Source organism: Hordeum vulgare, chromosome 6H, assembly GCF_904849725.1.
Source record: "Hordeum vulgare subsp. vulgare chromosome 6H, MorexV3_pseudomolecules_assembly, whole genome shotgun sequence".
Lineage (NCBI taxonomy): Eukaryota > Viridiplantae > Streptophyta > Magnoliopsida > Poales > Poaceae > Hordeum > Hordeum vulgare.
The window spans coordinates 494958994-494972816 of record NC_058523.1 but is presented as its reverse complement, the minus strand read 5'-3'; the positions used below and the strand labels follow the sequence as shown (position 1 = coordinate 494972816).

Here is a 13823-nt window from a genome sequence, read left to right as displayed (position 1 = left end):
TCATGTACGGATTGGACAGTAGCGGCATTGCGAGTGTCGTCACCTCCATGAGGGTGCTATCTTTGGTGAGCATGGGGTGGATATGTGCCAATTGGATTGTTTAGCGGTGGATGGTGGATTGGCAGGAGCTTTTCTACTAGGGTGTTTGTGCGCCCAGGTCGCTCATGTTTGCTCATTTTTGGTTGCTCCATGCTCATTTGTGGATGGCGTGAGCTCTTTGCTTTTCTTTGCGGACCAGGTAACGTCTCTGAGCTCCGTCTTGGCGCCCTCCTTCCACTCATGGTTTGTTTCCATCAACCATGTCATGCAATTGCTTCTCCTCGTGTGCAGGTTCCTACTCAACGCGAAAGAATCCCTTTGATGTGCTCGACGTGGCATCGCGTTGGTGATCTAGTTCCTTCTTCCATGGCAATCGCGCATGCGCGAGTGTCTCATGTTGGTTGATCTAAGGTCTTAACAACCCAAAATATAATGTTACTCGAAAGGGCCCAAGCACCAACATACGTGGACTTTTATCCCAACTAATGTGCCCTGATCAGGGGCACCCTAACCAACTCTTGGTTTAGGTCTCCCGTTGCTAGCACCATGTAAAGTGATACAAGACAGATCTAGCTCATGTGCGCGATCATAATTCATGTATGGTTTACTCTCCTCCCTATATGCTCTCACCGCATTTGATTCAAGGGACTGCTGAACCGACGAGAAGACCTAGCCTAGCTATCGTCGTCCCTAGACAGTGCCCGTGGTGCCCTTAAGGGATCAAGACGTTTAGGAGATCGACTACGACGCCTACATTATCCATCCACCTTGCATGCGCTGAGAAGGGAACCATGTCGGCCACCATGACTGGTAATGATCCCAAAACCCTTCTCTGTGTTCATGCTAACTGGGTGTTCTAGATGCAAACAAATCATGTGCCTCACATCCTAATGATGCATTAATTCTAACATCTTCATCTTACCATGGATCGACACCCTTGGTGCCAGGTCTAGGGGGCTAGAGCCCCTGTAAAGATGAAGTGTGTCACTTTGTCAGACAGAGACATGAAGATGATGGGAGTGCCTATTCATCTACTAATTGTTCCTTTCGTCAAGGTCCTGTTGTGTGGTAGTGTGTTCACATTACGGACAGGGCCGGCCCTGAAGGGGGGCAGGGGGGCGGCCGCCCAGGCCCGTGAAATCTAGGGTCCCAGCGCGAGGTACGAAAAATGCAGCTTTTTTTTAGACAACGACATATGCAGTCTACCGTAGTAAATTCGCCTGAGCCCCGATCGCAAGTTGCGGCCTCGCGTGCGCTGGATGGTTTCCTGTCCTATACAAAGTATGTTTCTGGTAGAAAAAAATAAAGGAAAGGTAAAGACGTGTGGTGATACAATCACGGACTGGAGCTATTGGTTTCTTTTCTCAAAACTAATATTGGATCATTGCCTCATTGGTGCTTCGAGCCAAATGATGACTGATGAGTTGAGTCTTTGGGATACTTCCGGCGAAGGAAGAGGAACTAACTAATGGGAATTCTGAATCTTAACAAGTAAATATTGACATCAACATCGACAATAACTATATATATGTTCTTTTGCCGGAAACTGTTTACAATGATTTTTTTTTACCAGTAACATTGTATCCATACATTTGACATAACATTGTTATGACTTTATACTAAGGGGCCTCGAGTTTTGGTTTCGTCCCGGGCGTCTGAAATCTCAATACCGGCCGCAGCTGCATGGACTCCGAGCTGCTTTGTTCCTTTGTAGTTTTTGTAGCATGTTAGCTCTTTCCAGAACACTTTGTATATTTTCACTGTTTTCTGGTTTTATTTGTGCAAAATGTGAGTTGTAATCTCCTAGCAGATTTTTTCCTTTGTTAAATCAAAGTAGGGCTCTCCCGCGCCTTCTCTCTAAAAAAAATGCTACACATATGCGAAAACATATATGATTGAGTTTAATTAGTTTGTTGCCTAAATATCTCCGTTTGCACCCCCTCACACACTATGGGCTCAGAGATCAATATTGATGGAGACGAATGCAGCTGGCGTGGAAAAGCATCTTCTGGCCATGGCCCCAACGAGGAGAATATGGATTCCTAGTGTTCCTCGTGCCTAGTATCTACTGTCTCCATTGATGTCCTCCCTAGTATGACATGCTCATGTAGTGATACAAGTGCACAAAAGCCGTAAGGAGTGTCCATGGAGACAAGGAGTGCAAACGCAACCCAGTCAAGTGCAACACATAAATAAGTACACGACCTGATCACACACAGGAGCACAACAATGCAAAATTGCACAACTACCATTTCCAGCCATGGCTTCGCCTGCCCCTAATATCGAAGGGGTCAGGAATGGAGAAACGTTCAGCTTCTTTGACGGGACTAGCTTCCCTGTATAATTCCATCGCCTCGTTCAAGACTTTGTCCCGCGACAAGGATTGCACTCTTTCTTTACCTGAAGGGTGTGTAGAGAGATAGTTTTTCAATTCTGAATTTCTTGAGATCTTTCCTAGCTTCTCTTCGACCGCAATGGCTATGCGCGGATCAAAACCAGCTGCAGCAAGTAACAACATTCCAATATGGTCTGCCTCTATCTCCATCCTACATTGGTAGCATGCAACAACATGAGAACTCTTTACATGAGACATACTTGCATATATTTAATTATATGTTGACAAGGTGAGAATTGTACAACAGGGGGCTCTCAACAGATATTATTTTTGAAGAGTAAAGGAAACGCCTTCCATGGATGGGAGAATACACTGAATCTCTAGTACTGTACCATATGAGAAACAGTGTTGAGTTGAGTTAACTCTGCCATATTAGAACGGCAATCATAGACGCGAAAATAATGGTCTCAATTCGTGTGAAGATGGAAAGTGCAAGGAAAGAAATTTTCATGGGGGAAGCACAAGTATTGTGTCATATTTTGAAAAGAAACAAGTTCAGTACTCAACAACTTGTTCTTTTAGAACACAAAATTTTGATTATTTGCGTGGGGGCGCTAAAATCCGTGTTGAATGAAAATTGACTTGAACATAAACGACACTAACATGATCATGTGCAAACGAAAATATGGATTCTATTTCTATTTTTGACGACTATAACAAAGAAATCTGAAATTTAGACTAAAGAGAAGGGACTCTATGGTCTTTTTTTTTGAAAAGAAGAATATACCCCCGGCCTCTGCACCTATGGACTCTATGATCATGATTTAAGAATAGCAATTACGAGTCCATTACATTGAAATAAGACAATTATTTTTTTGGCAACCACATAGTATGTAGTGAAATGACAAGATTATCTTTTTACCAAGTCGTACTAAAAGAACAGAAGATCACTACTTGTCCTAGACCAATTACTTAACACGTATAGATGTATAACTCACTGAGGAATACATCAAGGCCCAAAGCAATTTCTACCATTCCAGTAAGATTTGTTATTTATCATACACGCAGAATGTAGATCACCTTGAACAATTTGAGATGAAGGAAGCGAACATATGTCTTACTTTCGTGAGAAGGGCAGCGTGAACAGTAATTTCGATACACCCCTCAACAAGTCTGGACTGTCACTGACCCGCCCGATGACAAGTCGATGCACAGCATAAGAACACAAGCTCTTGGTGACCGCCTCCGCCGTGTGCCTCGCAATAATGTGTCCGACCTGCGCAAAAGACCACCGGTTTCAGTACGGCTGTATCGCCTTTGATGGGATGATTGAATTCATAAAATTTCCTTTGTCGAAAAATAAATATTGTAAGTAAGATCTCGTTACTACGTACCTCATGCCCTAGCACAGCGGCGATCTCGGCATCAGTTTTGAAGTAGTCGAGCAATCCAGTGTAGACCACGATCTTGCCTGGGACGCACATGGCGTTGACCTGCCTATCTTCCAGGACGATCACCTCCCAGTCGAACCCGTCGAGATGCCTCGTCATTGCATGCTTCCCGTAGTTCCTAGCCATGAACCTGTCATCCAGCAGCTCCCCGTTCGGATCGACAGATGCAACTCCAAGGGTGCGCCGGGCGGCGCGGACGATCTCCGAGGTGATGCGCCTGACGCGCGCGCTCTTGTAGTGGTACGCGGGTAGAATCATGGCGGCGTTCTCCTTCTTGAATTCGTCGAACATGCGTCCGCCCAGCCACCGCTCGATCCGGGGAGAGAGGAAGACGAGGTGGGTTCGGTTGGTGTAGGGCACGGTCTCGATGTTGTGGTAGTAGGCGGCGATCGCCGCGGCGCCAGGGGCGAGAACCCGCGCGGCCAACTTCCGCCAGTCGAGGTACCACGGCTCCCCGCCGCGGCCTCGGGTGAAGTGGATGAGCTCCGGGCGCTGCGGCCATTGGCTTGGGGTCGTGGCCGAGCGCGAGACCGCAGGCAAGCGCCGCCGGTAGGTGCGGTAGGACCTACTGGCCGTGGGCAGCGGCGGCTGCGGTGGTCGGACCCCCGGCCTGCAGGGCACGAGGAGCCGGAAGATGGCGGAGCCCGATTTCTCCAAAATAGACTTCATGTTCGTTTTATTTCCCACGTAGACGCCGGATTGATCCGAGAAGGGAGGCTATCGGCGCCGGTGCGCGATAAGGGGCGTATCTGCCGCTCGCCGTCGCCGGGCGCTTATGTTTTTTTTAGCTGGCTTATTATACGTGGTAGATCCTGCACACATAGGCAGTTCGTAAAGCCCTTCTCCAACGTACGATTTTGCCTTATAGCCTTGTCGATCAAGCCTGCCAGTTTTCAGATCAGCAGCTAAAAACCCTAGCCGATGTCAAGAGAACCAACTTTTCAATGCCGCTTTCCAGCGGCTCTCCTGTGTCTTCGATCTCTTGGTCGTCGGTTGTGAGGGGAGTCGTCGGATCTCGAGCGTGCAGGTCGTTTTTGCTTTAGGTTTTAGGGTCTAGTAGCTTAGGTTTTTGGATCATTCATCGACGGCGGCGGTGGTGACGATGCTGAATAAAGAAAATCCGGATCCTTTCCCGACGAGGCGATCGTTTTTATGGTCGGTGATGGATTTGAAAACTAGTCTGTTCAAGCGGGGATATCGTAGCGGCGACGACATCCTTATGATGGACTTGTGTCCTCGGGCTCCGTCGTTGTGACGGCATCTGCTCCAGCCTCGACGCAGAGCTCGGAAGGTATTTCAGGAACGGATGCAGATTGTGGTCTGCATCGACGACATATGACACTAGTAGAAAACAGGGTTATAGTTCCGGTTGGTAAGGACCTATAGTTCCCGGTTCTCCAACCGGGACTATTAACTTGGTACTAAAGACCCCCCCCCCTTTAGTCCCGGTTTGCCACGAACCGGGACTAATACCCTTTCACGTGGCTGGCAGCGTGCGAGGCGTGGGCGGGACCTTTAGTCTCGGTTGGTAACAGCAACCGGGACTAGAGGCTTTGGTGATTTGGGATTTTGGGGTTTATTGTTTATTTTTTGCTTTTCATTTTCTGTTTTTCAATTTAATTCTTTTTTATTTAAAACATATCTTACGCTACTACATATTGTACACGTTATGCATATATAAAAATAGAATTTCTCATAGAACCGGTCATATATATATCATCGAATTTTTCGCACGACCATTCACACACACACACACAAATATATATATATATATATATATATATATATATATATATATATATATATATATATATATATATATATATATATATATATATATATATATATATATATATATACATACATACATTTTTTCCTACAATTTGCAGATCATTACATGGAGGCATTATAGCTTGTAATGGTATTCTTCTTTGGGATCTATGACCTGGTCGAGCAAAAATCCTGCTATCTACTCTTGAATTGCCGGTACGCGATCCGTTGGTAGGAGCCGATCCCGCATGCCTTTCATCTTTATTAAAAAAGAAGATCGATATAAATATATTAGTTGTGTGTATATATATTAGATCATGATAAAAAGGATAGTGAATAGTGTTCTGGCAAACGTATCCAAAGTTGTCTATCACTTTTGGACCTTAATTCGGACGCCATCATGTGAATGTTCTCGCAAACGTAAGTATGCACATAAATTTTTCTCTCAAACAAATTCTATCTAAATTTAATGTTTTTAAATGCTTGGATTGTGATTTCTTATATAGGAGGAACCTTTAGTCCCTGACTAGGAACATGATTCAGAATCATAACGGATTCTCTTAACCTTTAAGGGATTTAACAAAATGGCGGCATTCTAGTTGCGCAGAAAATGGTTCATATTTTTCCTGATCTCATCTATCCTTTTATATGTCACGTTGTCTAATGTCAAAGGATTCAATAAAATCATGGCTTCATTATTAGCCGGAAGCAAGAGGCGCATGATGGTACAAACTCTTCAAAGTTATTTTGAAACGAAGCCCTGATAGGATAATTAGCTTTTTGGTACGAAGTTCTGCAAGAGCCTTCTGAATATCACTATTTAGAAGGCCTTTGCTGAACTTCGTACCAAAAAGCGAATTATTTTATCATGAACTCTGTTTCAAAAGAAGAGCTTCATACCATCATGCGCCTGTTACTTCCGTCTAATAATGAAGACATAGATTTCTTCAATACTTTAACACAAAACAACGTGACATATAGAAGCTAGTTAGGGTACGTAGATGAGATCAGAAAACAATTGGATCAACTTCTGCACATCCATAATGGGGGCATTTTCGATAAATCCCTTATTAAAGGACTAAGAAAATTTATTGTATACATACATATACTAATTAATTGCAAATAGATAACAAACTTTTGCAAATGTCAAAATTCATCAACATTTTTCTCTATAATATATTGTATGCATACATATATATATACTAATTTCTATACACATTGGATCAAAATATAATCATCTAAAAAATCATACATATTGTATACATTTCTATTCATACATACATACATACATACATATTGTATTCTTAGCCGCATCCAAAAATTTATCAAATGTCAAAAATTCTTAACTTTTTTTATACATCTAATCATCTCGTGAAAAAATGTCAAAATTCGTTTGAAAACTGTCAACTAATTTTGTGTTCTTTCATTTATATAGAAATTGTCTACTGCTATTTAGTTCTCCCAAATAATATTATAGGTGTATTAAATTTGTGTGATAAAATAAAATGTTTTTAAAATATTCCTAATGTATGATGAGTCCGGTCTTTCTTTTTTCCATCAACTTTCAGATTTTATCATTCTATACAAAAAATACATATAATTGATCTAACTTAAGAAAATGTGTGTGTGTGTGTGTTCATGCATGCATGTGTGTGTGTGTGGCCTCGGGGAGGGGCGGCCATTGCGGCATAGAGGCGAGGGAGAGGGGGGAGCTCACAGCGGGGTGACGGGGCGACGGTTGCGCAGCGGGGAGCTTGATCGGGGCCGAAGGAGCGGGCGCGGGTCGCGGCGTCCCGGACAGTGTCGGGGCGGGCTCCAGGAGGAGCAGGCGCGTGCAACGTCGGGGATAGGCGCGAGGAGGTGCGGGCAGCCGTCGTCGGGGGCGGCGACGAGCTCCGGCGTCGGGGAAAGGCGAGACAGCGACGACGCGGCAAGAGGTTGAAGGAAAGCACAATCCACTACACACACCTCCTAGATAAAAATATCCATGTCAACTTGATGGGCATAATTGTCATATAAACGAGAAATGCAACAAATAGTTATAAAAGAGAATATACCATATCCGAATCATAAACCGAACGAGGGCCAACGGAGACGGATATCAAGACCATGACACTATGTATAAGAAAATCATACAGGTAAATCATACAAAAAAATAAGAAATGTTTTGGAATAAAATGGATAAGAACAAGAGGATCACCAAGGTGGAGCCGGCGACGAGACGATGCGGGCGTTCGATGGTGGTTAGGACGAAGACGGGAAGGCACTAAGTAAACCACACCTACACATATGCAAACTAAGAAGTTAATTTGAGCTCAGATTGCATATAAATCAAATAAACTCACACATAATTACTCCCAAACTAAAACCCACAAATCACTATATAATTATGGGGCATTTAGCAATGAGAGATGAAAGGACAAAGTTGCTAACCTTTGTGAACACTTGGACTGGATGGGGTGCCTCAAATCTGGACAAAACTGTAGAGAAATGGCGGATGAACTCGAGCAAGGCAAGAAAACAGAGGAGATAAAGGGGAAATAGAGAGCTTGGCTCGGGCTGAATGAAGCGGTATATATAGGGATACTTTTAGTCCCGATTGGTGATACAAATCGGGACTAAAGACCTATATCTAGTCCCCGTTTGTATTACTAACCGGGACTAATGGCCCTCGCAGGGAACCCAGCCTGACAAAACCCTGCAACCACCTCTTTAGTCCGAGTTGGTAACACCAACCGGGACTAGAGACTACTAATAAACCGGGACTAAAAGTATTCCTCAGGAACCGGGACTAATCACTAGTAGAAAATAACCCATTTGTCCCAGTTCCAGAGGCTCATTAGCCCCGGTTCTTGAACCGGGACTAAATGGTCGGGACTAAATCCCAAAACCTTTAGTCCCGGTTCGCTTGCGAAGCGGGACCGAATGGTCTCCACGTGGCCGTTGCGGCGAGCCCGGGCAGGAGGTTCTTTAGTCCTGGTTGGTCACACCAACCGGGACAACATGGCATCCATGCGTCAGTATCTGCCCAGAGCTGGGGTTTTTGTTCTTTATTTGATCCGGGGGTGGAGGGTTAATTTAGTGGTTTCATATTGTGTTAGCTAGCCGCTAGCTACTATACATATAGAGAGAATACGACGCTAGCTAATAAGAAAATGAACGAAACCATTTACAATACTTAACATCTTTTACAATATAATATCTTTTACAATTTCTAACATCATCTACCTAAGATCCAATCACAAATAGCTCACATGATATTCTCCGTCACTAGGTATGACGTGGTCAACAAGGAATCCCACCAATTCCTCTTTAATTGCTCGTATGCCATCATCTGATAGGGGTTCATCCCGCTTCTTCCAGATCTGATTTAAAGAAGGGGGTCAATACATGCATATATATATGAATAAAACTCAACACAATTGATGGTAATATATAAAATAAAATTGTGAATATTATTTACGTACTTCAAATTGTTCGTCAGAGATGCCCCACCCAGAGGTCGAGAGGCGAACGAACTCGCATACGTAGAATGCACATTTTTCAGTCCCACCTACCTGGTACAAGCACTTTATGAGAATATATAGAGTTCAATCAAACTGATAAGCAAGCAAGGTAATGATATATTATTGAAAATTTGAATCAATTAGAGATGCGCGGAACTAGCTAGCTAGTACTACTTACTAGGGGTGCGTAAATTGCAACTCTTTGGGTATACCGCGAACCTTATTCACGAACTTCTTCCAAATCCTGCCAGGCAAAGAAAATGATTACTTGATACCAGGAAATTAACGAAAGTTGCATGCCGGTATGGTCCCGGTATTGAGTTAACTTACTTCTTGAGCATTGCAGTCATGTCGGCATAATCCTCGGGATCTTTACGTCTTGAGTGTAAGACACTTACTTTTGTCGCGTCAAGCTTAATGGATAGCAGAATCCAGTGGTAACTGCGCACACATATATAACTCATCAATTACATTTACTATTTAACCTCGAGTAAGTGAAACCGAGTATATAGAGAAGACAACAACACTCACCTCAAGTTCTAAGGAAAGAGTATTTCCCTTTTGTTTTGATTTACAAGCAACGAATTTAGCAACTTAATCTCGATCTCTTTGGTTTCATTTCGTATCGACAATACATTTACCGATTATGGGCTAATGAACCCAATATCGAAGATTCCTGTTTTTTTAATTCGACGATCTTCAATCTGCATAATATATATAGTGAGGATAATTATAGATACATGCAATGAACGAGTTGAGCTAGACACTTAACTATAGAAGTAATACTTACAAACAGTAGGAAGTTAGTAGTTGTTTGTCGAGGGCCAGGTAATTGTATAACTGAAATAACTCCTCAAATTCAACAAGCACCACTGCAGCTCCAATGAATTAGTGATTTTTTTCACTCTCATATACACAGCCGTTTTCTCCCTGAAGATGTTCATGTACCACTCATGAAATTCGTGTATCCTCGGTGTTAGAGGAGGATGACCAGGTTTGGCGAGAGGCTTCCCGAGCACGAATTTATATTTTTCTTCATTTGTTACCTCAGCCATCTTAAAAATTACTGAATCTCTCACGTAATCACCAGGATTAGTACCGAGCAGCAACCCCGAATCATTAGCGTCGACGATATCGCTAGACACCTTGAGCGGGGGGCACGATTACTTCTTCTGTTTGCCGAACTGGGGAATTGTTTTCCCACTTCTTTGTTTTGCTAACATTGCATCACTGCTAGCTGCCAGAGCGGCAGCGGAGTTTATCTTCCACTTGATAGAAGGAGGAGGAGGCGGCTGCTACTTCTCGAGCTTGCGTTGGTTTTTCCCTTGAAGAGGAAAGGGTGATGCAGCAAAGTAGGAATAAGTATTTCCCTCAGTTTGAGAACCAAGGTATAAATCCAGTAGGAGTATCAAGATGAGGCACCAATGAACCTGCGCAAAAGCAAACAAACTTGCACCCAACGCGATAAAGGGGTTGTCAATCCCTTCACAATTACTTGCAAAGAGAGATCTGACAGAGATGAAAGGTAAAAAGGAATAAAAGTGCAGCAAGGTATTTTTGGTAGATCTGAATATATGATGTGTAAAATAGACTCGGGGGCCATAGTGTTCACTAGAGGCTTCTCTCATGATAGAAAGTATTACGGTGGGTGAACGAATTACTGTCGAGCAATTGATAGAATCGCGCAAAGTCATGACGATATCTAAGGCAATGATCATACATATAGGCATCACGTCCGAGACAAGTAGACCGATACTGTCTGCATCTACTACTATTACTCCAAACATCGACGCTATCCAGCATGCATCTAGTGTATTAAGTTCACAACAAACGGAGTAACGCCTCAAGCAAGATGACATGATGTAGAGGGATAAATTCATGCAACATGATATAAACCCCATCTTTTTACCCTTGATGGCAACAACACGATGCGTGCCTCGCTACCCTTTCCGTCACAGGGTGAGGACACCGCACTGTATGAACCCAAAACCAAGCACTTCTCCCATTGCAAGAATTATAGATCAAGTTGGCGAAACGAAACTCATAACTCGAAGAGAATTACAAGGATACGAAATCATGCATATAAGAAATAAGAGGAGACTGAAATAATATTCATAGATAATTTGATCGTAAATCCACAATTCATCAGATCTCGACAAACACACCGCAAAAGAAAGTTACATCGGATAGATCTCCATGAAGATCATGGAGAACTTTGTATTGAAGATCCAAGAGAGAGAAGAAGTCATCTAGCTACTAGCTATGGACCCGAAGGTCTGTGGTGAACTACTCAGGCATCATCGGAGAGGCAATGGTGTTGATGAAGAAGCCCTCCGTGTCCGAATCCCCCTCCAGCAAGGCACCAGAACGGTCCCCAGATGGGATCTCACGCAGACAGAAGCTTGCGGCGGCAGAAAAGTATTTTCCTGGCTCTCTCTGGAGGTTTCGGAATTTTTGGGAATTTTTAGGCAAAAGAGGTAGGGCAGAGGAGCCACAGGGGGCCCGCGAGCCTACTAGGCGCCCCCTAGGGCGCGCCTAGGGGGCTCGTGACCTCCCCCGAGACCTCCTGCCTTGGTTCTCAAGTCCCATACGTATCTTTTGTTTTGGAAAAAAATCACCCCGCAGGTTTTATTCCGTTTGGACCCTGTTTAAAATTCTTTTCTGAAAAAGGTCAAAAAACACGGAAAAAACAGAAACTGGCATTGGGCACTGAGTTAATAAGTTAGTCCCAGAAATGATATAAAATGGCATATTAATGCATATAAGACATCCCAAGAAAATAATATAATAGCATGGAACAATCAAAAATTATAGATACGTTGGAGACGTATCAGCGGCGTCTTTCTTACTTGTGTAATTTTTGGTGGAGCGGCGACGATGTCTGTCTTCCACTGTTGCGGAGGAGGTGGACTGCTTCGACGCGCCTGAGGCAGAGACGAAGGAGGAGGACTTATCCGACAGAGTGGAGGAGGATCCGAAGAAGGAGGCGAAGTGCTCCGACGCGCCAGAGGAGGAGCCGAAGGAGGCGGACTTTTCCGACGCGCTGGAGGAGGAGCCGAAGAAGGAGGCGGAGTGCTCCGACGCGCCGGAGAAGGAGCCGAAGGAGGAGAACTACTCCAACGCGCTGGAGGAGGAGCCAAAGAAGGAGGCGGAGTGCTCCGACGCGCCGGAGGAGGAGCTGAAGAAGGAGGCGGACTACTCCACACGCCGGAGGAGGAGTCAAAGAAGGAGGTGGAGTGCCCTCACACGCCGGAGGAGGAGCTGAAGAAGAAGGCGGAGTGCCCTCACGCGTCGGAGGAGTAGGAGTGCCGTGATCATTCGCCGGAGGAGGATGAGGAGTGCCCTGATCAGTTGCCGGAGGAGGATGAGGAGTGCCCTGATCACTTGCCGGAGGAGGAGGAGGAGGCGTCCAGTTTGGAAGATTGATGCACTCCTTCGGCCATAGACATGTACTCCTCAAAGCATGAACTAACTTATTATTCTCATCCTCACCTGTAGGGTAGTTGCTACCTCTTGAGCTTGCGTTGGATTTTTCCCTTGTAGAGGAAAGGGTGATGCAGCACAATATCAGTAAGTATTTCCCTCAGTTTGAGAACCAAGGTATCAATCCAGTAGGAGTATCAAGATGAAGCACCGATGTACCTGCGCAAAAACAGCAAACTTGCACCCAACGCTACAAAGGGGTTGGCAATCCCTTCACGATTGATTGCAAGGTGAGATTTGAAGGTGAAAAGTGCAACAAAGTAAAAGTGTAGGGCTGAAAATATGATGTGAAGTAGACCCGGGGGCCATAGTGTTCACTAGAGGCTTCTCTCAAGATAGCAAATATTACGGTGGGTGAACGAATTACTGTCGAGCAATTGATAGAACTGCACAAAGTCATGACGATATCTAAGGCAATGATCATACATATAGGCATCACGTCCGAGACAAGTAGACCGATACTTTATGCATCAACTACTATTACTCCACACATCGACCGCTATCCAGCATGCATCTAGTGTATTGAGTTCATCACGAACAGAGTAACGCCTTAAGCAAGATGACATGATGTAGAGGAATAAATTCATGCAATAGATATAAACCCCATCTTTTTACCCTTGATGGCAGCAACATGATGCGTGCCTCGCTACCCGTTCTGTCACTGGGTGAGGTGTCACGCCCAGATGCGACCCTTCCTCAATTTGGCACGAGGGCCTCGTCAGGGATAGAAGCGCATCTCGTCGTGTCGCAAGAATGGATATCGTTCCAAGTACATGTACTGAAAAGAAGAAATATATCTTCAGAGTTGGCTTACACTCGCCACAAGCTACATCAGAGTCACATCAGTACATTACATAATCATCAAGAGTAAGAGCAGAGTCCGACTACGAACGAAAACAAACGACAAAAGAAGAACGACGTCCATCCTTGCTATCCCAGGCTGCCAGCCTGGAACCCATCCTAGATCGAAGAAGAAGAAGAAGAAGAAGAGGCAACTCCAAATGAACAATCAACGCGCTCTCGTCGAGTAACCTTTACCTGTACCTGCAACTGGTGTTGTAGTAATCTATGAGCCACAGGGGACTCAACAATCTCATTTCCAAAGGTATCAAGACTAGCAAAGATTAATGGGTGAGGTATGGTTAAGTGGTGAGGTTGCAGCAGAGGCTAAGCACATATATGGTGGCTAACTTACGAATACCAGAAATAAGAGGGGGGAGATCTAGGCATAGCGGACGT

At 44.3% G+C, this 13823-nt stretch overlaps 1 protein-coding gene across 1 annotated transcript; it reads right to left on the bottom strand.

Annotated features, from left to right (window-relative positions):
- Window positions 1-2284: 2284 nt before the first annotated feature.
- On the bottom strand, window positions 2285-3966 carry LOC123405668 (mitochondrial metalloendopeptidase OMA1-like). Its single transcript, XM_045099273.1, has 3 exons — window positions 3769-3966; window positions 3496-3650; window positions 2285-2585 (listed from the first exon to the last, which is right to left on the bottom strand). Exons 1-3 carry the CDS (start codon window positions 3949-3951, stop codon window positions 2285-2287), a joined length of 639 nt encoding a protein of 212 aa, XP_044955208.1. The 5' UTR covers window positions 3952-3966.
- Between the last annotated feature and the right edge of the window lie 9857 nt (window positions 3967-13823).